This window comes from Chelonia mydas, chromosome 4 (assembly GCF_015237465.2).
Source record: "Chelonia mydas isolate rCheMyd1 chromosome 4, rCheMyd1.pri.v2, whole genome shotgun sequence".
Classification (NCBI taxonomy): Eukaryota; Metazoa; Chordata; order Testudines; family Cheloniidae; genus Chelonia; species Chelonia mydas.
The window spans coordinates 116,490,775-116,517,310 of record NC_057852.1 but is presented as its reverse complement, the minus strand read 5'-3'; the positions used below and the strand labels follow the sequence as shown (position 1 = coordinate 116,517,310).

The 26,536-nt window shown below is 41.4% G+C and overlaps 1 protein-coding gene and 1 long non-coding RNA gene across 21 annotated transcripts in view; one reads left to right on the top strand and one right to left on the bottom strand.

The window, feature by feature from the left end:
- JAKMIP1 (janus kinase and microtubule interacting protein 1) overlaps positions 1-26,536 on the top strand; it is a 368,387-nt gene that overhangs the window by 203,891 nt on the left and 137,960 nt on the right. For 16 of the 19 annotated variants that reach the window (XM_043544675.1, XM_043544679.1, XM_043544668.1 and 13 more), the window contains 3 exons: positions 4,796-4,864; positions 8,454-8,531; positions 10,238-10,441. In XM_043544675.1, the coding sequence (XP_043400610.1) occupies positions 4,796-4,864; positions 8,454-8,531; positions 10,238-10,441 (351 nt within the window). Of the gene's footprint in view, positions 1-4,795; positions 4,865-8,453; positions 8,532-10,237; positions 10,442-10,574; positions 10,939-16,008; positions 16,147-18,763; positions 22,675-26,536 lie in introns of those variants that run through there. The other 3 variants (XM_043544677.1, XM_037898086.2, XM_037898088.2) reach the window with 3 other exon arrangements.
- LOC119566142 lies at positions 949-26,051 on the bottom strand. Of its 2 annotated transcripts, none has more exons than XR_005225233.2 (3): positions 25,851-26,051; positions 4,758-4,849; positions 949-1,116 (listed from the first exon to the last, which is right to left on the bottom strand). It is a non-coding gene; the product is annotated as an uncharacterized LOC119566142 (long non-coding RNA). The 2 variants fall into 2 exon arrangements; XR_006290206.1 differs by lacking the exon at positions 25,851-26,051 and adding an exon at positions 6,393-6,512.

The following is a 26,536-nucleotide window of genomic DNA, read 5'->3' as shown; positions in this document are numbered from 1 at the left end:
GAGCATGGAGGCATCATAACCTGTGGCTTTATTGGGATTGTACTTGTGGGGGGCCTGAATATACATTCAAACATTTAAAATATAACTTTAAAAATGAAAACTTCCTCCGGAGACGTTACCATTAAAACAAAGCTGTAAAAAAACTTTGGGATAAAAGAAGCCTAATCTGGGAAATGTCATCAACCTCAACTCCCAGTGACCTTTTGAGGAATTGAGGGTGCTCAGCACATCACTGGGGGTTCTCAGTGCTTTGCAGGGTTCATACAATGAAGACCAGTTCTGGGCCCACATCTCCAAGGTTCTGAAAACCTCCTGGAGCTCAATACCATCCTCTACTATGGAAGTCAGTAGAAAAAGAAAGTGCTCAGCACCTCACAGGATCGCTCCTTTCATGTGCCACCTGTGCACTATTTTGTAAGAACACAGGCTGCTAGTTCTTGAACAATTGACCCTTAATTTTTTTCCATGACACAGCCACAAATGTATGTCTTTCAAAATGGTCTAAAAATACATACTGCCATTTAATGTCCCACACTTTCCTTTACCTTAACAGTGTGTTAGTGAGAAATTCATTATAACCTTAACTTGCATGATGTTTTACCTCTTGGATCACACAGTTCAAGCACTTTTGAAAATTGCATTCATCTCTTGTTATCTCCCTTCTTGTGCCACATGGGGAAGTTAGAATTATGAAAACATGATTCAGTATTTCTGTTGTTAGGGCTTGGTCCTCTCCTGGGACTTCACTGAGCTAGTACAGTGCAGCTGGTTGTGCTGCTGTGTATTAAGTGGAGAGGTTTCTAAACTCCTTACTAAAGGATGTTTATCTCCCGACTGGTATGCCTGGCAGTCTTCACTAGTATAAAAATAAAGTCAACTGATCTTGGAAATAGCAATTTCATTTTCCCATAGTCTTAAAAACCAGTTGTAGCCATCGGACAACTGAAATGTAATATAACAAACCGTTTATTATTCAAATAATAGTTCTCAAGCTGAGAATTACTTGTGTGATATCACTCTCTCTCACACAAATGCACATGTGCACACGCACCATTGATTTATCCTGCTGCCTTTTCCTTCTTGTGTAATAATCGTCCATGTCCTTCAGCAACAGATCTGTGATCAAACAGAGCAGATTATTATGATCTCCTGATACTTACGAGTGAAAGAAGAAGGAAGAGGTCCAAGAGGGAATACATTTCTTTTAGTAAATGTGATCTTTGCTTGTTCAACATTGTCATAGGATAGGACCAAAAATATTTTCCACAGGACAGACAAGTCACCCACTTCAATGTGACTGTAGAACTTGCTCTCCACTTTCTTCATTAGTAGAGAGAACGTAGTAATGAAGCCAATAATTATTCCATTTAATTTGGCTAGGAAAGAAGACATTTCCTTTCTACTGAAGAAGCTGCTATATTGCCCCATCCCAATAAGTCTGCCATTTATAGCTTTATATCTATACCTGCACAGGTCCATTTCTGAACTTCAAAATGGAAGTCTAGCATGAAAACTCCACCATTCAGATTAATTGATTAATGATTCAACTATGTTATCAGTGTAAACAAAATAAAACTGAATAAACCATTACAAATGTTGTATCTATCACTGTGTTACAACAGACAATCATAGATCTTAAACTCTAATGAGAAAAAATTGAAAAAATCTATGATAAATGGCTAGATCAGTAGACAAAAGAAAGAGCAAAATTACACAAGCAATAAGGGCTGGACTGTGCAGTCCTCACTCAAGCTGGTTCATATTCACCAGAGCAGTGTCACTGAAATCAGTGGGACTATTTGAGACAGTAAGGGTCACGCAAGCTAGTCCTCTTATATAGACGCTTAGTGACCTCTTGCAGGTTATTTCCATTAGTGTCCAATCACAGCAATCCTGCCTCTAAGAATAAACTGTGAGTTTGTTGTCAATATGGGAAATCCTTTATAACAATAGAAAAAGAAATTACAAAAGGGGCTTCGGTTCTGAAAATAGCAGGTATCTTTTACACTTCCTCTGCAAAAAATCTGTTTTTGGTTACCTCATAGGAACTATTCCTATTGACAGTACTTCTGTTAGTCTTCAGCTGACCAGAGGAGGACTTCTATGGTAGTCTTACTGTTTAATCAGTTTGTTCAAAAAGGTGGAGTGTTTGGTTCTGTCCTTCTAACTAACACACAGGTTGTCTGATTTTAACATGAGAGTCTATGTACTTTTACACCACTGTCGTCAGAGTGCCTCACAATCAATTAATGACTAAAACTCAGTAATGAATTAGTCCACATAGCGCACCTGTGAGGCAGGGATGTATTATCCCCATTTTACTGATGAGGAACTGAGGCACGAGGCAGATTAAATTGAACCTAGGTCGTTCCATGTTCTATCCACTAAACCAAGGGGTGGGCAAACTTTTTGGCCCGAGGACCACATCTGGGTATGGAAATTGTATGGTGAGCCGTGAATGCTCAGAACATTGGGGGTTAGGGTGCGGGAGGGGGTGAGGGCTCCGGCTGGTGGTGTGGGCTCTGGGGTGGGGCCAGAAATGAGGAGTTCAGGGTGTGGGAGGGTGCTCCGGGCTGGGACCGAGGGGTTCGGAGGGCGGGAGAGGGATCGGGGCTGGGGCAAGGGGTTGGGGTGTGGGAGGGGGTCAGAGGTGTAGGCTGGCGCTTACTCAAGCAGCTCCCATGTCCCCACTCCTGCTCCTACATGGAGGCGTGCCCAGGCAGCTCTGCACACTGCCCTGTCTGCAGGTGTCGCCGCAGCAGCTCCCATTGGCCGCAGTTCCTGGCCGATGGGAGCTGCTGGGGTAGCGCTTGGGTGGGAGCAGCGTGCGGAGCCCAATGGCTGCCCCTACGTGTAGGAGCTGGAGGCGGGACATGCTGCTACTTCCGGGAGCCGCACACAGTGGGGAAAGCCCCGGACCCCGCTTCCTGGCGGGAACTCAAGGGCCAGATTAAAACGTCTGGCGGGCCGGATGCAGCCCCCGGGCCGTAATTTGCCCACCCCTGCACTAAACAATCCTCCTAATCCATGGAGGCAGCAGTAACTCACTGAAGTTTCTGCATGTTAAAATGTATCTGTGGGAGACATTTGTGGGAGACAGACACCTTGGATTTCAATCACAGAGTCATTTAAATCAGAAATCAGATTTCCCCCATCCTCTTTACTGTAGAAACAGCTTCCTGTCACAAGTGTAGATCATTTGAGTTGCTCTAATTACCAAATCCAACCATTCAGTCCATTGACTCCTTCCTTACTACGTTAATTAGGCAAACACCACAAATGAAGAATTAAGGGTTCTGGGCCTCCTTGTTAAGCGGCTTTAAAGTGAACTGAAAAGGTGCTGCTGAACATGGGGTCTAATGCTTAAATAGGCAGGATGCTGCCTATTGTTGTGATGCTCTTAATTAAGGTCAAAGGTGCAGCGCAGTTAATGCTTAGGTGTTACTGATCTCAGCTGCTAGCAGGAAAATGCAGAATTCTGTAGTTAGGTCTCATCAGGTAGTGAGGGAAGAAATGACTATCAGCTATTTAAAACCATGACATTTTAGTGTGTCTGTATGTATATATAGGACAGATGTGGGTGAGGTAATATGTTTTATTGGCCCAACGTCTGTCCTTAAATATCAGTAGAGCCCTAAATCACATCAAATATCAGAGTTAAATCAAGCTATTTAAACAAAAGTTACCAAAGATTCATCACTCCCCCCAAAGTTCTTCTACTTAATATTCTAAGTGCCCAACCTTGCTCCTGCTAAAGTCAATGGGGAAGCTCCTACTGACTTCAGTGAAAACTGGCCCTACCAAAAAACAAAATTATCTAGAGTGTGCTGTAAGGGAATCTTGTAACCCAATGAAGAAATGAAATAAAATAAAACCATGAACAAGAATGAGAATTCCCATCCATCGTGACAGCCCGTAAAGCTGAATGTTAGCATACTCTTAGCCATCATTAATATTCAAGGCCCATAACTGTAGTTTCCACTGTGTATCATCTTACAGTTGGAATGCAATGACCTTTCTTCTTTTCATCTTGGTCACAGTTTTTAAAGCATAATAATAAGAGATTGATCGGATGGTAGCCACTGCATGAATTTCTTCACACAGTTCTTCCTACCCGTCTTAATCTTCACCTCCAGGGCAATGCCCAATGGGGGTTTGGGGGGGGAAGCAGGGACATGGGGACACAGAACTCCTCTGGCCCAGGGCCTGCAGTGAGGAGAGCAAGCTCTTCTGGCTCCAGGGCTGCAGTGGGGGCACAGAATGTGGTCAAATTTAAATTCCTGCACACGCCCCTGTTCACCTTCAATGCCCCTCTCATTCTAGTAATGAGCTTGCTCCCAGTAAATGCTGTGAATTATAAAGGATGGATTCTGCAATCCTTTCTCATACAAATACTCCCACTGGTTTAAGTTACCATAAGAAAGGATTGCAAGGTTGGGCCCTGACACCAATGGGGTGGGTTTATGATGTGGACAAATGTGCCTGTGGAGCAGCAAGGATGAAACCATCAATTAATTTGGTTTCTTGACTCCAGTCACATTTGAACCTAGGCCTTTAGAGGTGGAAGGATTAACCCTGGCACTGCAGCAGCCTCCACTCATAATTAGTCTTCCCAGTTCCCTCCTTCTCATTTATTTATTTGTAGTTTGAAAAAGCTGAACAGTTAATGGTGTGGGGGAGGGGGATGAAGCATGCGATTGGCACTGTCATCAACAAATTAACTTTCAATGACGCCCTTCCAAAGGCTGTATTCTCACCTTTTTCTATTCCTCTTGTTCCTGCCATGGTCATATAGTGGCTAAAACAAATAGAAGGAACAGAAGCTGCACTGACACAGAAGATGATGGACCTGGAGAATGAAAAGGTAAGAAATGATCATTCTAAAAAAGTCACTCGCTCAGCTAGAACTCCATTTCTGAGAGAAGTCAGTAAACACGATGACATGTTAAGTTGTTGCCGTTTTCTTTGTAGTGGGGATGACCGCATGGTGCTGTCAGGAATAGATTTATAACACTGTTTAATGGCTAAAAGAAAAGGAATACTTGTGGCACCTTAGAGACTAACCAATTTATTTGAGCATAAGCTTTCGTGAGCTACAGCTCACTTCATCGGATGCATACTGTGGAAACTGCAGAAGACATTATATACACAGAGTGTAGAGAAAAAACTAATTCAACTGAGACTGAAACATGGCTGTACCTGCAAAATATCACCCAAAAGGGTATAATAAGCAAATAGTATGAAACCTGTCAGTGTGCTTTCTAGGTATATTATTTTGTTTGGCAACAACAGGTTCTTTGGAGTCAAATTTCAGTAGAATTGCACCCGGGATTAATTTGGCCTTTGGTGTGTAATTTCAACTAATGAAGTCCTCTTCCTGCTTCTGCTTTTTTGCCATAACCTCTCTTCCCTCTCAAGGATGGATGAATTCCAAAGTGCAATTAAGTCTTTCACTACAAATTTGATATGATACTAAGCTCTCCTTTTGATGTATGTTGTATGAAGATTTTCTGAATGAATGTTTAGTTTTGTTGATTTATCATGCATGTAGCGCTTTTCATCTCCCAATTGATGTACAAATTCTGATTAAACCTTGCCATACATTTTCCCAGTAGATAGATAAACAACATTATCCCCATCTTACAGAAAGGGAGGCTGAGGCTGATGGGTGAAGTGACTTTCTTGCCTTTGGCTGTCAGTGTCAAGATTAGAATTTGGCTTTCCTGGCTCATTGTCTGGTGCACTGCCTTTGAGAATGGGGCATGATACTAATAATCATGTAATGCAAGGTGTGGGCCCTTTTATCTGTATTACACCAAGAATGACTGTATTTGTAACTCTGAGTTGGAAAATGTAAAAAAATAACGTTTTTCAGGAAAAAATGGAAAACACTAGATTATTTTAAAAAGTAAATTGGAACAAATATGTTGTGTCTCTCTAACTTGACATATACATGTTTTCATTTGCAATCTGTGATATCTGTAATTCATGTTCACTTCAAGCGTCTGAGTATTTACGCACCAAGTAACTGTATGTATTTGCTCAGCTCAGCAATCTGTCAGTCTCAAAAGCAATAGTCACATCTTGCCCGGCTTAACTTGTGTAATAAATATGAAAATGTATTTTACGGTGAGATTTTCAGAAGTGCTCAGCATTGGCCTAGCTGCTTCCTGTGGGAGTAGAGTTAGACCAATGCCGAGTGCTTCTGAAAATCCCATCCTTATTACAATTTCTGACTCCTGTTGCTGGTAGTGGCCACCTTGCTTAAATGATGGTGATATCACCTGTGAGTCAGTGTGGTCCCGTGGCTAGGGCACTAGACTGGGACTTGAGCAAGTCACTTCCCCGCCGTGTGCCTGTTTCCCTTCTCACCCTTTCTCCTGTCTACTTACGTTGCAAGCTCTTTAGGGCAGAGACTGTCTCTTATCGTATGTTTGTACAGCACCCACTGGGGCCTGGATCTTGTATTGGGCCCTTCTGGGTGCTGCTGTAATAGAAAAAAATAATTAACAATAATTGTGCCATTGCCAATAAACATCCAGCATCCAAGACTGAAATAAGTTCCCATTCTGCTTTTATATTGGTTCATGGATCATTGAAAGAACTCCAGTGTTTAATAAAGTCTGAAAACATTAAACATTACAGTTTGTTTATGAATAATATCAGAATGAAAACAGCATGGAACCTTGTTCTAGTCTCCCATATTTGACTTCCATGCTGCCATTGTAAGAAATAATGGCTTATTTCAACAACTGGGGTACCTCCAATAATAAGGAACAATATATATAATTAGTTCTTATGCTTACTGACACTTCAGACTGTCAGGTTACTGGGCTGAGCAGTTTTCTTTTAAGCCAAATAACATTTCAAACTGGAATTTTGATTTATTACTAATTACTGATGTTTGTCCAAATTCTGTCCCTATACTTATGTGCACAATTCCCACGGACATTATTGGGAATTGCATTTGAAAGCAAACAAAACCCGGAGTCAATCTGAACATCTTTTCTTATTATTGACATAGGCCAATAATTTCTGGCAAAGCTTTCTGTTTTTAAAAGCCTTTCGTTATACACATACGTACACTAGCCCATTTTGTATTTTTAATGAAAGCTAAAGGCTTTTATTATAAGGTACATGGATTTATATTTAAACTGCTTTTTGTTCCATATGTTGAGGAAACACAAAAGTTTATCTTTAAATAAAAATGACTATAAATGGTAAGTCTGACCAAACTGCCTTTCTGCTTTCTGGACTACTTGTTTATGAGCACCATCACCACAAAAAGAATCATATAAAGCTAGTATTTTCCAGTCTGATTATGGTGTTTACTTGTGCTCATTAAAAGTTCCAGAGCACTTTTTTCAAGAGCAAGTTTGCTGGTCTCTGTGTACTGGCTAAGTTCTAACTATTTAGAGTCTCATTCTAAGACTCAGTCTTCCTAGAGCTTCAGTTTTGGATATTGAGTTCCATGGAATCCTAATCTGTTCAGCATTTCAGTGACAGCAGATATGATCCATGTATAATATACAGGTGGTCTGTAAAACACCTGGTGGCCAGTTGGTCAGGAACAAACGTGCTATAGCAACGTACAGATAAGGTATTATTATGAGGATGAGTGAGTTTAGTGATTGACAAGTACTCAGAAATCCTGAGTTCTAATACTAGCTTCTGCAACTGTGTAGGCAAAGTCCCTTAACTTCTCTGGCCCTCAGTTTACCCATCTCAGACTAGAGTTACCTACCTCTATAGGAGTAATGTAAATTTAGAACCAAATCTTGCCCTCTGCCAGGCAAGTCTGATGAGAACCAGAGGGCATAAAGAACCTCTTTTTATTCTATGCTAGCAATGGAGCAGGATCTCTGCCTTGCACTAAGGAGGGGTCCTGGACTCCACATCAGCTAGTCCCCCCCACTTCCTAATTCAAACACAATTTGCTGACTAGAGCACATAGCTGCACACTTGGCAAGCTAGTACATAGATTGAGGTCTGCAGCATGAACCCTTCAGGGGCATATATTACGCATTTTCAAAGGAGCAGTGAAGTGCACTTAACAACCTGATTTTCTCCCCTCTCTTGGCCTGCCTTGTGTAAATAATGGCTCTTGTACTACATACATGGTGGACATGCTTCACCTTCTCTCCCCCCTTTGTGTGTGCCTCTGTCAGATAAAGGCAGGATCTTGCCCTTAAGGTTTGTACTGTATTTTAGAGATCATCAAAGGAAAGGTGCTTTCTAGATACACATAGTTAATATGATGGTTTTTAAAAAAAAATACTAATCAATCTAATACTCTAAATAGCCTAACTATAAATATGACCCATGGCTTTAGGTTCTCAGTTGCTTTCAGGTGACAGTGACTGAGAGATCGCATACAAAAAAATGGTGAACTTTATGATTCCTCATGATTTAGGATAAAGAACAAATCCTCCATTGTTTTTATTATTGCTCAGGACCTGTTCAGTAAACAGAAGGGTTATTTAGAGGAAGAACTCGACTACAGGAAACAAGCTCTGGACCAGGCTTACATGGTAGGAAAAGAACAGTCATTAAATTTTCATGCTTGATCAGATTTGATAAAATACAGATGAAAAAATTTAAATAGGGTTCTTTTTTAAATGATTTTTTGTTCTGCTAGATTAGGAAACCAAAAATTACTTAAATGGAGGATAGATGACGCAGGAAATGGGTTAAAATAATTGGAATTGTTATTCTAAAATGTGCAAAATGCAACATTTTGGTGGTAGAATTGATTGCCAGAGCTAGGCTAACAGTGTGTACGGTGATCATGAGTAAAATATGCAGAAAATGACTATAAAACATTTCAAATGTTATTTTTCCAGCTATTTGTAAATATTTTGCCATTAACTTCTGCAAACCCAGAGATGTCTATCCTTTCCATCCTATCTATTTTAACCTCTTATAGACTTCTTAAATAAAATCACAGGTTTTGGTCATCTCAGGTTGAGCAACAAAATAAGGAAAATCCTCTGAATTAGCACATTAGTGCACTCAGCTTCATTAGGGGGAGTAAAACCTCAAGAAACAGAAGTATTGTGGCATGAAGAATTGTTTACATATTGTAGGCTTTTCAAATTGGAAAAGAATTCTTAGGGAAGCAGTGTGGTCTAGTGTTTAAAGGAGGTAACTGGGAGATTGGGTATCTGGGTTCCATTCCTAATACTATGTGGCCTTGGGCAACCCATTTAAACTCTCTCTGCCATAGTTTATGCATCTGTAAAATAGACACAATTACCTACCTCACAAAGGTGTTGTGAGGTTTAGTGGGTTGCTACCAGATAATTTAGATCCAAATAATGTTGTTCTGGATGGTGTTCTTTCATATGATCATACAAAACATAATTGAAATAACAAAACATAAAAGAAATAAGATGTCTTATTTTAGTCGGTGAATATAGATTTCTGTTTGGATTTTAACATTCTCTGCTGTTCGCCTCCCAAATATTGCCGCATTTGGTTAGTGCATGAGAAACTGAAAGTAAAATTGACGAGAAACTAACAAGAAACAAAAGATCTATTGGTGTGCCCTAGCCCTCAAGTACCCTAACAGACCAGAAAACACAGGTGTTTCTTTAACTTGATGAAATTTCTGATTCTGTGCTTTAACCTTTGATCCCCTTGAGAGACGAGTCTCTGGAATTGCTTATGGCAACTCAGAACAAAGAGAATGAAGGAAACCTGGAATAACAGCAGATTAGAACGGTAGGGTCAGAGAGAGAGAAATGAGTGACAGGCTTTTTCTTGCAGTAAGTTGTTATATCACTTGCAGTTCTTCTTTTTGATGCCCTGTAAACAGTTTTATTCCCTAGGCTGATTTAACAATCCACCTGCAATGAGGGAAAACACTTGTTTGGCACTAACCTTTTAACTCAGAATTGGCAGTGGGGCCCTGGTTGAATTGAACAAAAACCTGGCATCTGGGAAAATGCTGAATCTTTTGTCTTTCCCAACACATACTGTGAACTCTGGTTAAATTAAACAAATCAATCATTCAACTGAACAGAACACAAGGCCCATGCTGGAAACAGTCTCATAAGAACATGTGCACGGTATATGGAATGCTCTTCACTGCTCACGAGTGCTGCTTTTCTGCTCTCTAGCTGTGTCCTTCCTCCCCGTTAAGCTTGGCTTGCAAGCGTTGTTGTTGTCGTGTTGGTTTGTTTGCCTGCTGTATTCAAACGTGAGCCTGTTTGTGTGTGATTTGGGTTGGCATTAGAAAATCCAGGAGCTGGAAGCCACGCTGTATAACGCTCTGCAGCAGGACCCTGGAAGGCGGGCGAGTGAGTCATTGAATGAAGTGCAGAGGGAGGATTTGCGAGCTGCGGTGGAGAAGGTGCGGAGGCAGATCCTGAGGCAGAGCCGCGAGTTTGATAGCCAGATCTTGCATGAGCGCATGGAGCTGCTGCAGCAGGCACAGCAGGTAACTCACCACTCCTTCGCCCCACATCAGTGTTACCACAACTGTCACCGCCATCGTCAGCACAAGAGTACTACATCACTGTCACCTTGCTAAATTATTCTTAGTCTTATTATTTATATTGCTGTCATTCCAGGGAGCCCCAATCAGAATTGGGACCGCATGGGCACTGTACATACACAAAATACAATGGACTGTCCCAGAGAGCTTATAGTCTAAGGCCTCCATCTTGTAAATTGTTCCGTGTGAGCAGAGCTATGCTGACTTCAAGGGGGCTCTATGGACAGACTGGTTCTGCCTGCATAGAACACTGTAAGAGGCTGGCCTGCACCTTTAAGGGCCAGTGACCCTGTGTCCAGCCAGCCCTGTTTGATTATCTAATCCAGCTGAGAAGGGATCAGGTGGATAAAGGGCTGAATTTAGTCAGCTGAGAGCTGAGGCTGGCTCTTGTGACTGGCCCTGGAACAGGGAGAGATGCAGATTGAAAGGACCCCCTGCAACCTGGGTTGGTCAGGGGAATAACTTGGTATTGTGTTACTGTGTGACTTTATTTGATTGAGTTAATAAACCGTGCCCTGAAGGAAGGGTCTGAAAGAGACTTGGAGGTCATGTAATTCCTTCCTTGGCTGGGGAAGATAGGCCGGTAGCCCTATATGTGGTGGAGAATGTGGGCAGGCAGACAGCTTCTGGAACTGAGAGAAAGATGAGGCAGCATAAGAAAAAGTGGAGAACAGAAAGCAGTTATAGAAAGGACGGTGGCAGAAGTGATGGCTAGCAGGGTTTACCTGGTGGATTCCCCCCTTCCTTTTTTAGTAGGATAGAATGGGAGGAGACATCCAGCTGTTGGCATCACAACAGTCAGCCACAACTCCTGTAGGGTCAACAAAAACAGTTCCTGAAGCACCTGCAGAAATGGGCTCCAGGGAGTCTTGCTGGTCCTGAAGAGGGCAGCTCAGGTAGGCCAGGCCATGGTAGGTGAAGTTGGGCTCAGAAGATGACCTTGAGGCTTTCCTCTGCACCTTTGAGTGAGTGGCCAGTGCTGCCAGCTGGAAGGAGTCAACTTGGGTGGCCAGGGTGGCACCATTTCTGACAGGGGACAGGAGAGGCCGAGGCAGTATATCAAGCCTTGTATGACAAGCAGTCTGGCTCAAATCCAGAGATAAAAGTTACCATTTTAGACAGACTGGAACTGACTCGAGGCATATCCTCACCTGTTCCACAGTGAGCAATTTCCATGAGTAGTGGCCCAGTGGTAGTGGGACCTCATCACCCATTGTTTGTGGAGACAATCATGGGTCTAATGGTTCTGAAACAATTCTTGCAGATTCTGCCTGTGGGAGCCCAAAGCTGGATAGGGCATTTTCAGCCATGATCTGTGGGTGAGGTAGTGGACAGAGTGGAGGTCGAGGGAGCTGAGCAGCAAGGCAGACTAACAGTACCCACTGGGGAAGGTGAGAATAGGAGGTGCTCTGACCTCGAGAGGCTGGGAAAACTCTCCAGGGGACCAAATCCTGCTTAGCCCTGAATATAGCTGTCAAGCTGTCTAGAGTGGCTTACAACCATGAGTGCCAACCTAAGGGCAGACTGTTAAGAAACAGGACACAAACCGATTGTGTGTTCTATACAGTACACCAACACAGTATCAAGTGTGAACTCCTCAAGCGCTAGAACGGCCTTAACATGGAGTCACAGACAGTCCCCTTGAGCACTCCGGTCTATCTTGCCACCTAGGCAAGCCTGCCTTTGAGATAGATGGTCCCTTACACCAAAAATCACAACAATATTCAGGTTACTCCGAGTCCCAAAGGACCAGTCACTTACCCCAGATCAGTTGTTCCTCAGATCTCAAATCAAAGACAATGCTTATAGTCAGTCTTACAATGACAACTAAAGATTTACTAACTAAGAAAAAGAGATAGAGGTTAAAGCAGGTAAACATACACACACAAATGAGTTACAGTCTTAGTTTCCAAAAGATTATAGTAGCTGCTATATATGCATGCTCTATATGTCCTTTAAGGCTCACATTAAATAAGCAGCTTGGGGATCCCTTTCTTATGCTTTGAAATATTGCCCTTTCTGAATTCCAAGCAGCATAGTGATGGTAATTTCTCCTTAACAGGGATAGTTATTCCCTTTCCCCAGTGTTTGAGCTGTGATGGGACGATGGCTTGTGCATGTACCCTCACATGGAAGCAATTAACAGTCTTTTAGCCACTAATGTTCCTCAATGCTTTGTCTGGTGTCTATAAGCCTTCCTTTGTTGAGGAGATGACACCTTTTGTGGTAAACTAGTGTTTCACACTTGGTAATGCTTCTCTCCTGATCATGGGGGTTTACAGTCTTAGCAAACATTTTTATAGTTAAAGAGCAAACTCTTAAATATTATCTTATAACATGGGATACAGGTGATATATGTAAGATTAATGAATGCAGCATCCTACACGCATTTCATAAAGTCTAAATTCTAAACACATTCTTTTCAACTTAACATCTATTTTAACAATACTAGCACAGGCGAGCCAGACTGGTTTCCAGCTATACATTTGTCCATGTTCAGTGAGGCCCAGGGGCTGTGGAATGAGCTACAACCCAGTCTGCTAGTGTTGCACTCCCAACACCAAACGGGTGCGGGAAGGAGTGTCACCGATACTCCTGAATACCTTCCCCACCCCCCTATTCTTGAGAAGGCATCTGCCACTACATTTTCTTTCCCCTTGATATGGATTATTTCCATGTTATACTCTTACAGAGCTAGGCTCCAGTGTAACCGTCTGGAATTGGTCTCTTTACCCCCAACTAATATGGTTACAGTGAGATAAGCTTTAATTGTATAATTTAAAAAATGATGTTTTAACAGACTAAGTTGCTTAACAGCCCAAATGATGGCATAGCAGCCCCACTCGATGACAGCATAGTTCGTTCGGGGGTGTGTGGGGGGGATGTCAGTTTTTTACTCAAGAAGGCAAGAGGATGCCTCTCGTCCCCCACCCCAGTGTTAGAAATATGAGTGCACAGCACAAAGGGTTTGCTGAAATCAGAGCTGGCTAAAACTGGCTCTTTAGACAAAGCCTCTTTTATGTCCTTGAAGCTTTTCTCCCAGGCCTGGGTCCATACCACCTGATCTGGCTTCCTCTTTTTTGTGAGGTCTGTTATGGGGTCCACCATATCACTAAACCCTTTACAACTCTCCAGTAATGGTTGGCCAGACCAGTAAAGGATTGGGCCTGCTTCTTGGTTTGTGGGCCACACCAGTTCTGCATAGCTTCTACTTTTAAAGGGTCAGGGTGAACAAACCCACTCCTCAACCTGTGTCCTAAATAAGATACCTCTGCACTCCCCATCTTACTTTTGGAGATCTTGACAGTGATGTTGGTGTCTTTAAGCCTCTGCAATACAATTCCCATATCATTCAGGTGATCTTGGCAGGAGTCACTAAAAATAGCCAAATCATCTACATAAGCAGTACTTCATTGACAAGCCTCTAAAAGGTAGCCCCTGCATTAATTAATCCAAAAGGCATAACCTTAAACTCATGTAGACCAGATTCCACTATAAAAAATGATTTTTCCTGGGCCTCAGCATCTAAGGGAATTTGCCAATTCCCTCAAAGTGAAATTGGGTATGCTTATGAATGTTGTCCCACCCAATAAGTCCAGTTGGTCCTCTATCCAGGGTGTGGGGTAAGAGTTAAATTGGGTGATAACATTTTGCCTCCTAAAATCCACACAAAATCTCAGAAGGGGTTTTATCCTTTTTAGGGTATCACAATAATAGATGCCCAGGGGCTTTTTGATTTAGCTACCCCCTCCCCATATACAGTATGCTTTCCACTTTTTCCTGGATCTGCTTTTGCATTTCTCCTTTAGCACTAGCCTGAAAACTGGAGTATAAAATAAGACTTTAGTACCTCACCAGGACACGTCTTTTTGCTTGTGAGAGCCTCTCGGTACAACAAACCTCCTCCTAGAAAAAAATCTACCCTTTCCTTCCCTAGCCAGGATATTATTCTGAGCTGCATTCCTCTCCTTGCCCAGGAAAGGATCAGCCTGCTGAGCCTCAATAAACTCCTTTGGAGTCTCACTGAAGTTGAGAGCAAATTCTGGCAAAGCGGTGGAATTTTCAAGCTGCTACCTTCTGCTGACAAAGGAGTGAGGGCATTTCCCTCCCCTCACAGCCCTCCTTGCTGCCCACAGACAAAGTGGGTGAGGCAGAGCTGTACTGGCTGCAAGTTATGACACTAACCTGCTTAGACATGGTTAAAATATCATTGTCTATTAAAATATCAGCAGGTAGAAAATTCCTGATGCCTACAACAACATTTCTCTTACTAGCCTTCCACTTGACGTGGATCTTAGCCAAAGGTACAGTTACAGAGAATTCAGCCAAAGCTAATATATTTAAATTCTTACCAGAGAGTTTGTCTTCCTCCCTTACCAAACTTTCCTTTACTTGGGACGCTGTGCCCCGCCAGCCCTTACAATCTGTGCCCTTTACCTTAGCATTCTTAATAAATTCTTCACTTCCTTCCCAAGACATCATCCTAATACAGTTCAGTGGGCCTTTTACCTCCTCTGCTAATTTGGTTTTATATGACCAGGAGCCCCACAATGATGACAGATGACCTGCCTTCCCTTAGGGCAGGGGGTTTTAAAACCTGGGCTTGCAATTTTTTTAAATCAAAGTTGAGGACAGGTTTATTTCCAGACCCCTTCTCCCTCTTAACCTGGGGCACAGGGGGGTTTCCCTTCCCCTGAGATTTATGCCCCCCATGAGCCCTTGGTTCAACAATTTCTTTAGCCTCCAAAATTGTGGAAGGTGGGGTTTTTTTGTTTTATTTTTTCTCACAGATGGATGCCTTTAGCTCATCTGTAACTACCCATAACAATTGTTCTTGGGCCACCAGATCAAACAGTTTTTCATAGTAACCTTCAGCCCCTGTTACCATTACCTATTTTCTCATAAAATGACACATTTTGTACACATATTCAAAGTGTGATATTGTCAAACATTTTAAGATTTCTATACTTCAGTAGGACTCGGGGTAATCTTAAACCCTTCAATATACTTTCTTTACATTTCTTATACTTCATAGCATCACCCTCTTCCATATCATTAAAAACTTGTCTTGCCTTCCTGGTTAATCTGGTCAAGAGGGTAGGCGTCCATTTATTCTCTGAGATAATGTGGATCCCACTCAGTCTCTCAAAGGAGGACAAGAACTCTTCTATATAGTCAGTCTCTTTATCAATTGGGCAGACTTTCTCCCACTCCCTTGTGTCTTGGGGCGGGGGCAGAGGGGTTGTATTCTTGGGGCTGGGGAATCTCCTTTTGCTGCTCCCGTACTCTGAGCTGCAATGTGTGAGCTTCCATCTGCTTCTGGTGTGCCCTCTCTTCAGCTTCAGCGTTGCCTCTGACTGCTGCTGTTTGTTCCATGTGTCTTTGATGGCTCTCTCCGTGACCTGTTGGCTGGCCATGCATCTTTGGCGGGCTCTTTTGTCAGTCTCCTCATTGGCTTTGACTGCTACTTGGGTTGAATCAGTTTCCCTGATCCACAGTTCTTCCATCAGGTTCTCATCCATACGTTCTTCCTGGGCCGCCAAATCCTGCAATCAAGCCAGTTCCCCTGCAATGGTCTCTGTGGCATATGGTACAGGAAGGTCCTTGGATGCATGGTCAAAACTTCAGAGTAAAGCTCTCAGTTCCAGGTCTGGGGTTTTCCTTTTATAGGATATTCCCCTCTGCAGGCAGAGATGTTCAAGGTCTTTTGTCTCAAGATTATCATACGAGAGTTGTTCACTCATTGTGTCTAATCTTTAACCTTTAAAACCTCTCAGTATCAACTTTAAACTTTTAATAGTGCTGGATTATGCTCTATAAATCTAATTGACCTGCAGCATGTGAATTCTGCCAAGGCTATTCATTTGTCAGTGTTCAGTGAGGCCCAGGAGCGTTGGCATAAGCTGGCACTGGGTCTGCCAGCATCACAGTAGGGTTTCAGAAGGATGGCTCCCAGGACAGCGTCAAGGTGGGGAGAACAGCGTAGTCTGTTAATGGAACTATGTGACCTTCAGGTGCCTGAAGTGAGGCAGGAGGGCAGAGGCGTTCTCCTTTGGTCAGGGGTCCAGGGATATGGGGGAGGGTTGGACCCAAAGATCAACACACATGCAGAAATGGTGTACGGAGCAGACTTAAAAGTGGTGGCAGTAGCCAGTAAAACTACCCTGCTGGCCACTCGAGGAATGGGTTGGAGAGATCTGGGGAAGAAGGTTTCTGTGACTGATAAGAATAGGGTAGAGGCCAGTGGCTCAACCTAGCAGCCTGCAGATTTAGATGGCAGAATGCTCTCTTCAAGGGACAAGGTTTTGGAACAAGCAGTAATGAGGGAACAAGAAGTTGTCCATATGAAGATGAAGGATGCAATTGATAAGCGGAGCACTTGATATTGGAGGAGGAGGTGAGGAAACTTCACCGGGAAATCCTCCTGCAGAAATAGCACACATCTTAGAAGGATGAGAAGTTTGGGACCCTGGAGGGAGAAGTTGACTGCCTCCCCCGCCCCCAAAAAAGACAGGTATGTAACAGGGTATCCTTCCCCTTTAAGGGCCAGGAGACATGGGTCAGCCAGCCCTTTCATCTATCAGACTCAGCTGGGAAGGTAGGTGATCCCTCTGAAGGACTGATAGAGCTCAGCTGAAGGGCAGTTCTGAGGGAGAGGGGTTGGGCCCTGTGTGATAGCGGCACAGATTGAAAGACCCCTGGGCCCCTGCAGCCTGCGTTGTTTCAAGGGAATAGCTTTATTTTGTGTTACTTTGTGAGGGTTTTTTTGTTTGAATTAATAAACTGTGCTCTGAGGAAGAGACTTGGGCATGGCCTTAGTTCCCCCTGGGTTGGGGGAGAAAGGCCAGCAATTTCCTACTAGCATGTTGCAGGATTGGGGCCTAAATAGAAACAACATGCAACAGGAGGTTGTTAGAAGCACAATCGAGGGCGAAAGACAATACAAGGATGTCAGTAATACGAATGAAGTGTAGCACATATGTCATGTCTTGGGGTTCAACTCAGACCAGTGAGAGGTTGTGTCATCGCCTGTCCTGTAACCCTGGGTGCCTTAAATGCTCTGTTGCAGTGGCTCACGGCCTGGATACCAACAGTCGGCAGACATGTAAGAAGGTGGGCGCTGTAATTCATGTTTCATAAATTACACATGGCTATATAATGCCATCAATTTTTAAGCAAAGCTCCTCATTGGATCACTGTGGAGTTTTACTTAAACATTAGTGGCATGATATGGCCTGCTGACAAGAAGCTGTAGACATAGTAATTAAAGAAACTAGCCCTGAAACATGCAAGCTGGCACTATATACTCCACAGCATCTTTCAGAGGAGCAAAGTTTCAAATGACAGTCCCTCAATTTAACACTGTTGCCAAATGGGTTTGTTTTTGTTGAAACACCATACCAGAAACCTATGAAATTAAATATAAACATCTTGGGGCCCTTTCTGGCCTGAAAGAACAATATTCCTAGAGCTATAGTCACACTACTGCAGTTGGATTAGGTCAGCATTTCTCTGATAGGTTCCTATTTGCAGGTATTGATCGTTCCTTCTCTGTTAAAACTGAATATAGAAAATATAAACCCCAGGGAACCCAATGCATATAATCTTAATACAAATCTTTTCTGGCCAGATTTGAGCAATGAAAGTACCAAAAGAAAAGTTCTTGGCCTCAAGCAATGGGTACTGTGTGTGATGAGCACTTCTGAAAATCAGGTCTTATGTTTTAGGATTTTTTTTTCTTACAGAACTCATCTCTTCTCTCCAGGCTTATTCTCCCTTCTTCCCCAGAATCTATCAGGTCTTCCTGGTGCACCTGTTTGAAGGAGAAGATCTTGAAGTAACTTTGCTAAATGTCCGGTTTCAGAATAGCAGTCGTGTTAGTCTGTATCCGCAAAAAGAAAAGGAGGACTTGTGGCACCTTAGAGACTAACAAATTTATTTGAGCATAAGCTTTCGATGAAGTGAACTGTAGCTCATGAAAGCTTATGCTGAAATAAATTTGCTAAATGTGTCCATGAGTACTTGACAGCTTTTTAGTTCTTACTGGTTTTGCTGTGATAGGCATTGTTCTTTTAGCCACACCTATATTTATATCTATCTATTTATCCATCTATAGTTACCTGAAGTCTTTGTACAATGCTCATCACCATGTACAGTATAACTTTGTAGAATGCACCCGTGTAACAACAGCAGGGCATATGAAATTGAGATCTAGTACCAACAGGTACTTAATATTTTCAAATATGTATTATTCCTGAATTACAGGTGGGGAAACTGAGCCAGGGAGGGTAAGTAATTTGCCAAAGACAACGGAGAACATGTGAATGGCAGAACTGGATCAGAACTTGGAAAACTTCCTGGCTCCAGTTGGGTACACAGTCCGCTAGACTACACAGTCTCAAACGAAGTCGTGTTTTTTTGCTTTATTTATATCCTCAGTGTTGTAACAGGAAACAGAATCATTCATAGCAAACACATTTATTCTTAATCAAGTGACAGTATTGGTGGGTTTCCTGTGAGGCTAGTGCTTATTAATAACAACCCCAAAGTTTTGTGCACTTCTTAAAAAACAAATGCTGATTAACAGTGTCACGGGGATTCATAGATTATAAAGCAGAAGGGGGTCACTGTGATCATGTAGTTTGACCGCCTATATAACACCAGTCATATGACTTCTCTGAATTAATTCCTGTTTGAACTGGAACATATCCTTTAGAAAAATATCCCATCTTGATTTAAAGATTTCCAGCACAACCCTTGTACATTGTTCCAATAGTTAATTACCCTCACTGTTAAAAATTTGTGCCTTTATAATAGTCTGTATATTTGGGCATCCTCTACTTTATTAAGAGCACTGACCATTCTTCCTGCCCCTTTGTTAACTCTAATGGCAGGACAGGACTAAGGAGAATGAGGTGGCCCGTGATGGAGCTGCAGTAGTTGACACAGATATTTCCTGTTTCAGAGAAACTTTGAAACAGCTTGTAATAGAAACTTCATTTTGTCATTTCAAAGGTCTGAGTTTCTCTGAAATTGGGTTTTCAACACCTACTTGTCTATACAACTCCTACAAGGCCTCTGGCCTGATCTCCCTCTGACGCCCTTCTGATGCTCTAGCCATGATGGCTTCTGGAGCACAGCTCCATGGGCCCTGGGAGAATGGATGCAGCTTTTACTTAAACCTGATTGGTTGCAGTTTACAAGCAAGCTTAGTGTCTTGAGGGGAGTGCAGAGAAGGTCCCATAGTGGAGGAAGCCAAAGGTGAGCTCTGTGCTTCTGCATGAAGTGAGCCTTGACAGCATGGCAGGTGGGGAAGTAGGGGCAGGAAGTGTGCCTAATCAATGAGCATGGGGTTGTCAGTGTCTGAGATGAAGGGAGCTGGTCTCTGTAAAGGTCTTAGTGGCTCAACATGAGAATGGCATTTGCTTTATGGGGGAGCTGCTGAATCTCAAAGTGCTCTTTATGAGGAGTTCTATGTTGACTGAAATTGGCAGGGTGTGTGTGTGTGTGCGCGTGCGCGTGCGCGTGCGCGCTTTTACAGCTCTCCAGCTGCCTCTTGGTCCAGATACAAGGAGTGAGTTCTCAGCCACAGGATGCTGTCTGTGCTCCTAGTGAAAACACTTGAAATTAACTTAGTATGGAGACATTTAAAACACTTCAGATTGGTAGTATAGTTTCACCCATCAGTGCATAATGGGAATCATTCATGTATCTCCGCTGTGCATTAAGGAAACCAGACCTTTCTGTGGCATTATACTAGCTCACAACGTCATACTTTTATTAAACTCTAGCTGCTTTTATTAAACTCTAACTGCAACATGCAGACTTTGGGCCACATCCTCAGCTAGTGCAAATTGGCAATGCACCATTGAATTCAATGGCGGTGCATTGATTTATACCACTCCTTATACTTGTGGGAGGCAACATATGTTAATTAACAATCTGTCGTGAGCAGCTTGTGATATTTGCTACTAGCAATAAGGTCCAACTGCTTCTACTACACGTTGCCACAAAAATGTGCTGGTGTGCTGCACAGCTCTTTGAAAGCTAGTGGTGGGTATATTATTGAACTTTTTAATGAAGAGCTTCGTTTAAAAGAATTAATTTGCACCTCCAGCCAGCACAGCAACATGATTTTTTGATATTTGGCCAAGGGATCATTTTAAATATAGTAAGCTTCATAGTAAAAAAAATATATATATATTAGAAACTGCCATGTTGCAGCTACAAAGAACATTGGACCAAGACAGCTGTTTAATAAAATGCAGTGTACTGGGTTACCAGAGCAAAAGCTGCAGTGATGTTAAATCTCATTTCAGAAAGCGGATTTAATCAAAATGATCAGCATGTATCAATGCACTGAAGTAATTGTGTGAATTGATGTTCTCTGCTGAAATGAGTAAGTTATTGAGGATCAGGTTCTGCCACCCTCATTGACACTGAGTAGGATCTTACTCTGTGAGCATTCCCAGGGTGCTTGTGGAGTAGCGACTTACCTAACGTGAACAGAACCTGGCCTTAACTTAGGATAGGTTAATTCATTTGGCAGTATGCAAACACAAGAGTAAAGCACAATAAAACCCGAACTTCTTCTACCTTTATTTTTGTTTTTACTGTATTTTACGATGCAGAGAAAGGGCTGGAAAATCTTTAAAGGACAGCAGATTGATATGCACCCAGCTCCAGACACGGTTGCTGTCAATCGGAGAGAGGGAGAGAAATTTATTTATACAAAAAAGTAATTTCCCCCTTGCAGTCTCCTCTGTCCCATCTTCCTTTTATCAAATCATAGGAGAAAGAAATAGAAAAGACCTATTAGTTCAGCTTATCACCTCTACAAATCAGATTTTCTCCAATGCCACATTAGAATTTAAATATTATAGTGACGGGTGCTTTATAAATATCTAAAAGATGTTCTCTAGTGCTGGACCCAGCTTTGCAGAAAGAAAGGAACCATAAAAAAAGAATGATATCTTTACTATCCCAGACCTGAGCATAAGACATATACATAAGTGGAAGATTAAGAGCGTAAGCATTCCTGCCTATAAACAGCTTAACCATGTTTACTTTTGTCATGACCCCAGATTTCCTACAACCCAGTCTCAGATACCTGCTGAGACTACCAAGCTTCTCACTAAAAAGGGGCACCCTTCACCCTACTCCCTTGTTACAAGGACCTGGTATGGCCCAGAGTGGTGGCATGAGGGTCGTCCCCTAATAGGTATGGTAGCTGTTTTTTGACGGCTGCTGTAAAAACACCCTATTTCCCACAGCTCCACACCAGCCTGAATTAATAAACTTGTAATTTACTATTTACTGTTTACTATTAACACCTATGAATGAACTCCAATTTTGGCCACCTGGCAGTGTCCTTTTCAAGCCCTGTAAAGTCTTATTTTATACCCCAGTTCTTAGGCTTCCTTTTCATAAACGCTGGCATCTGATGTTTTCTCAGTTTGGTCTCACCACCACCCTCTCGGCAGCCTCTGCATCCCTGAGGTACCAGTCTCTGGAGTCTAGAGCGGCCTCTCTTGGCACCTTTAGCCAGCACGGACACCTCCAGCAGGCAAGTCTCCATATTCACCACTCCAGTAGTCCTCGTCCCACTGCTGACTTTTGAACCAGCATTCTGGGGTAGCTTCTAGTAACCCAGTAGATCATCACAGAGTCCTTGGGTTTCAACCACTATCTCACTTTCACCCACAGATTTTAACTCCCACATATCTCATACCTAAAATAATATAATCGTAACACATACCCTCACATTCTCCACAACTTTAAACCACAGCTTTAAAGTATATCCTTTAGTCATATAACCCCATTAGACCATTCAGCAGTGCATTACACGTAACAGGAAATTACAGCAAATTGAATGGATATGAACAGAAAATGAATTATATTTCACTTGAAAGATAAATGGCTATACCCCAAAACTGAACTATCTATAATTTGCCAAGGGAATGACCCATTTCAAATGCAGTCCTCAGATATTTTCTTTTCTTTCAGCAATAGTCAAAGAGCCAAGGTCCTTATTTCCAAGATATCCACTTTACCAAAGACTTCTCCTAGTTTTGCAGAATATAATATTAGTGCTTAATCTCTATTGGTCTTTTCATTATAATAGGATATCCAGACTTAAGTGGAAGAGAAATGAGAATAAAAAAAATTACAATGTATGTGATTCTTGTGTTAGCTTTTTCAGGACACTCCTTAAAGATGTTTTGGTAGGAACTTTCCGTGAAGAAGACTTCACTTCTTTCACATAAAGATCTAGTAGTCATGGATTTGGTTTATCTATATAATCCAGGCTTTGAGTATCTCCCTGCATATTCAGAATCCCAACAGCCTATGTGTTCAGATTGCACATTTGGGATTTCAACGTTTCCTTTTTTTTCCTCTTCATACTTAAAACTATCTTAATTGTCAGCCTGGTGCAGAGGCATTGGATTCAATAACTGATGTATTGAATAAGCTCAAACAGATCTCGGGCGAATCCAGGTGGTGGTCTATTTCTCCAGGTATCCATATAATCAACTGTGGCAATTGTTTCTCCCACTAGAATCATTAAAGTACTCTGTTTTAGTAGGGAGAAATTAATTTATCTCCCTAGAGGCTTTTCCAGTCCTGAACTAGAAGACACTGGCTGTGAGGAAGGGGACATGATGAAACCTGGGGAGTTGTCCTGAGCCATAAAGATCCTGGCCTGTTTATGAACTCATAGATGCATCATAGAATCAAGAAAATAAATAAAAGTATGACCACTAAGTTTGCTATCTGCGTCAAGTGAGCTCAAGGTGATGTATAGCTACTGCCCTACAAAACCAGGATCCATCCTTTCTCACGCAATTTCTGATTTTAAACTATTTTTATGAAATGTACAAATTGAGGACAGTTCTGCCACACTTGCCAACATTTACATTCAAAGAGTAACAGAGAACAATGGAAAATATAACCTTTTATCTCCAGTAGTGATCTAGGCATTTAGAGTGCACTCATCACATGGCATCTGAGCACATTCAAGAATTACATGAGTCCATGATATATTCTAATCAGTGTTGATTGAACATCTATATGGAACACTAGAACTTACCTATGTTTTCAGGTTTTTCACTCATTACCTTTCTGACTGGAACAGTAATATGCTTTAGGATAAAATCTCATAGATAGACTCTAGCATTACTGAATAAAAAGGCTGACAAAGTTTATCCATGAGATCCAAACTGAGGAAAACTATAAAAAGAAACACTCAAAGAATGTAGGACAACTCTATCTTCTAGTTAAACAATAATGTGATAAAGTGGACAGTTTAGGCAACTTGCTTACATAAACTTATGGAGCAGCAAAATCTCCAGGTACAGTTTGGGGAAAGAATTCAGCTAAATAAATCTAACCCATTGCAAATGCCAGCCAAATTGATGCTTTTATCATCTGAAGTAAAGCAATGCAATGGGTGATAAGCTTCAGTGTGAACTATTGGTGCGCTGCTAAACACGTACAGTACTTGTGAACCCTCCTGTTCAGGGGCATTCTCGTGGGTCTCTTCCAATTTCTGGTGTCTGAAGCTCAGAAATTTTCTATATTCTCCTGTTATTCAGAACTGCTGAGCAGTCTTCTCTCCAAACAAAGTCAATGGAAATGGCAGGTGCTCAGCAGTTCTAAATATCAGGGCTTTTTTTAATTATTATTTTACAGTTGTGGTGATGCAAAGGTTCCTTATTGTTTAAAAATTTGTACAGATGCATATCTGTCAAGAAAGACAAAAATTGTTTTGATGAAAAGCTGTTATCCAATTTTCTGAATGTCTTCTTCTAAATTAAATACTGAGATCTTTTTTTTTTCAAATATGGTTATTGTTATGCCAAAAATGAGTATCAACGAAGTTTAATAATTTTAAGAGGCTCATTTCAGCTTTGGGGTTTAGAAAAAAAAAGGTTACCTCTTAAATTTGATATTTCACATGCTTGGTTTTTATTAGTATTGGTGCTCTGAATTGATGCTTTAAGAAAATATATGAATATTAACAGGACTATTGACAACTTCAAGCTGCTTATGGCGATACAATAATGAAAAAACCCTCAGTTAACCACACCCATGATGAGAAACAATAGGATGGTTGATAGTCCTGTGATAATATTCATTTATTGATGTAATTTTCTTAAATCATAAATTAAGAGCATCAATGCCAATAAAAACCCTAATGTTCTAGTAAATATCAAGAGCTGTACATTCAATTTCAGCAAATAATCCAGCATCAGCATGTGGGAAACAATCATGGTAAGATGTGTTGTATTAATAAACTTCACTAATTTACTACCAAGACAAATGTGGTTTAATACATATTAATTTTTCACAATGAAGACAAATAGGAACTGCAAATGCATAATAAAGATTAGCAGGAACAATGTTCCTCCTTTCGTAAAATTAAAAGCATTATCCTCTCAGGGGTTGAAGTACAGAGGAGGAAATGGAATTAAGTTACCTGCTATGTAAATGAAGGACTGTGCTGAGGTTTAGGATGCTACAGTACATCCCAAATGGTGTATTGTTGATATGTCTTGATAGTTGAAATTATCCCAAGTTTTGGATCTTTAAGAGAAATAGGATGACACCATGCCTACCATCAGGGAATGCTGTTGTCATTGCCTTTCTCGTTTCCCCATGTACAAGAGAGAGATCAATCTGAATAAGTTGATAGTTGAGTGCTCAGTTCTGCAATATGCAGAGCCCATTGTGGGAGCTGCTGTGCATCCTCATCTAACAGTGAAGTTAATTTTGCAGAATCAGGCCCTAACAGTCTGAGTAAATGCATCTGTTTTTATGAGTAAGGCACAAGGAAAGTGCACTGAGAAATGTTTTAAGCCTTTCTGATGTGTGGTATGAAATACTGAAATACAGTGCAGATTTTTACATGGGAGCTATTTTGTCCAGTACACATTCTTTAACATTCATATAATATTTGTATTTAATCAGCCAAAATATCCAGTTAAAGGTTTGTTTTAGTTTGCAGGTTAGTAAATAGATAGAATGTGTGGTTACTAGAGCTTTAAAAATACGATAGGTTAATAAAGAAGTAAAAAGAAGGTCAAGTAAGAATAAATTTAGTCAGAAAATATGGTATTTATTGCCATAACTGAATATTACCCATCAGCTTAGTGATCTGAGTAATTGCCAGAGACAAGTCAGTCTACAGTAACCTCTGTGATAATCTATACATTAACCTACAAGTCCCCACATTTCTACTGAAAATTATTTTGTTGCATTAACATTATTAAAAATCAGACACATCTGTTTATTAATATTGTTGAGAAGATGACAAAAAGTGTGAATATAACAAAACAGTCTTGCCTCTTACCGTTCATTATACGTGGTAAAACATTTCCCTGGCTAATCTCTGCTTCAGAATTAGATACACTCTAGAGCGTAGGTTGGTTGCAAAATAATGTTTGTATCCGAGATAGCCCATCCATAGTGCATATCCTGTAAATGTATATCAAACTGAACCTTTCAAACATTTCGCAGCTGAGTATCTAATCAGCTTAGCAAATCCTTCTTTGTCTGCTTTGTGCTAAAATTACCAAATTGTTTTCTTGGATTTGCTGATGAATGCAAATCCAATAAGAATGAGTCACGGGAACTAATAAGGTGATTTCTGAACTCCTACTTAGTACATTCTTCTTGTGTTTTCACAACTCCAGTAGCATTGCTAAGAGAACATTTCTTGGCCAGACCAACATTAGTTGACCACATTGTTTTCAGTCATATAGTACATTTGTTAGGATATGCAGGAAAGCAGACTAATTGGTCAAACATATAAATGAAGATGCAAACACCTTTGTTATACTGCTTAACACAAAAACTATCTACTGTCATTGATCACATAGATATTGACTTTAACATAAAAAATACAGCAACCAAGTTAATATATAAAAACTGTAGCTTGTGTAACCCACACACCTCCTCTAAGTGGTCTCGGTGCCACTAGAGGGGACAGAACACCACACCCAGAAGGTGTGTGGGTTACACTTGTATGAAATATGG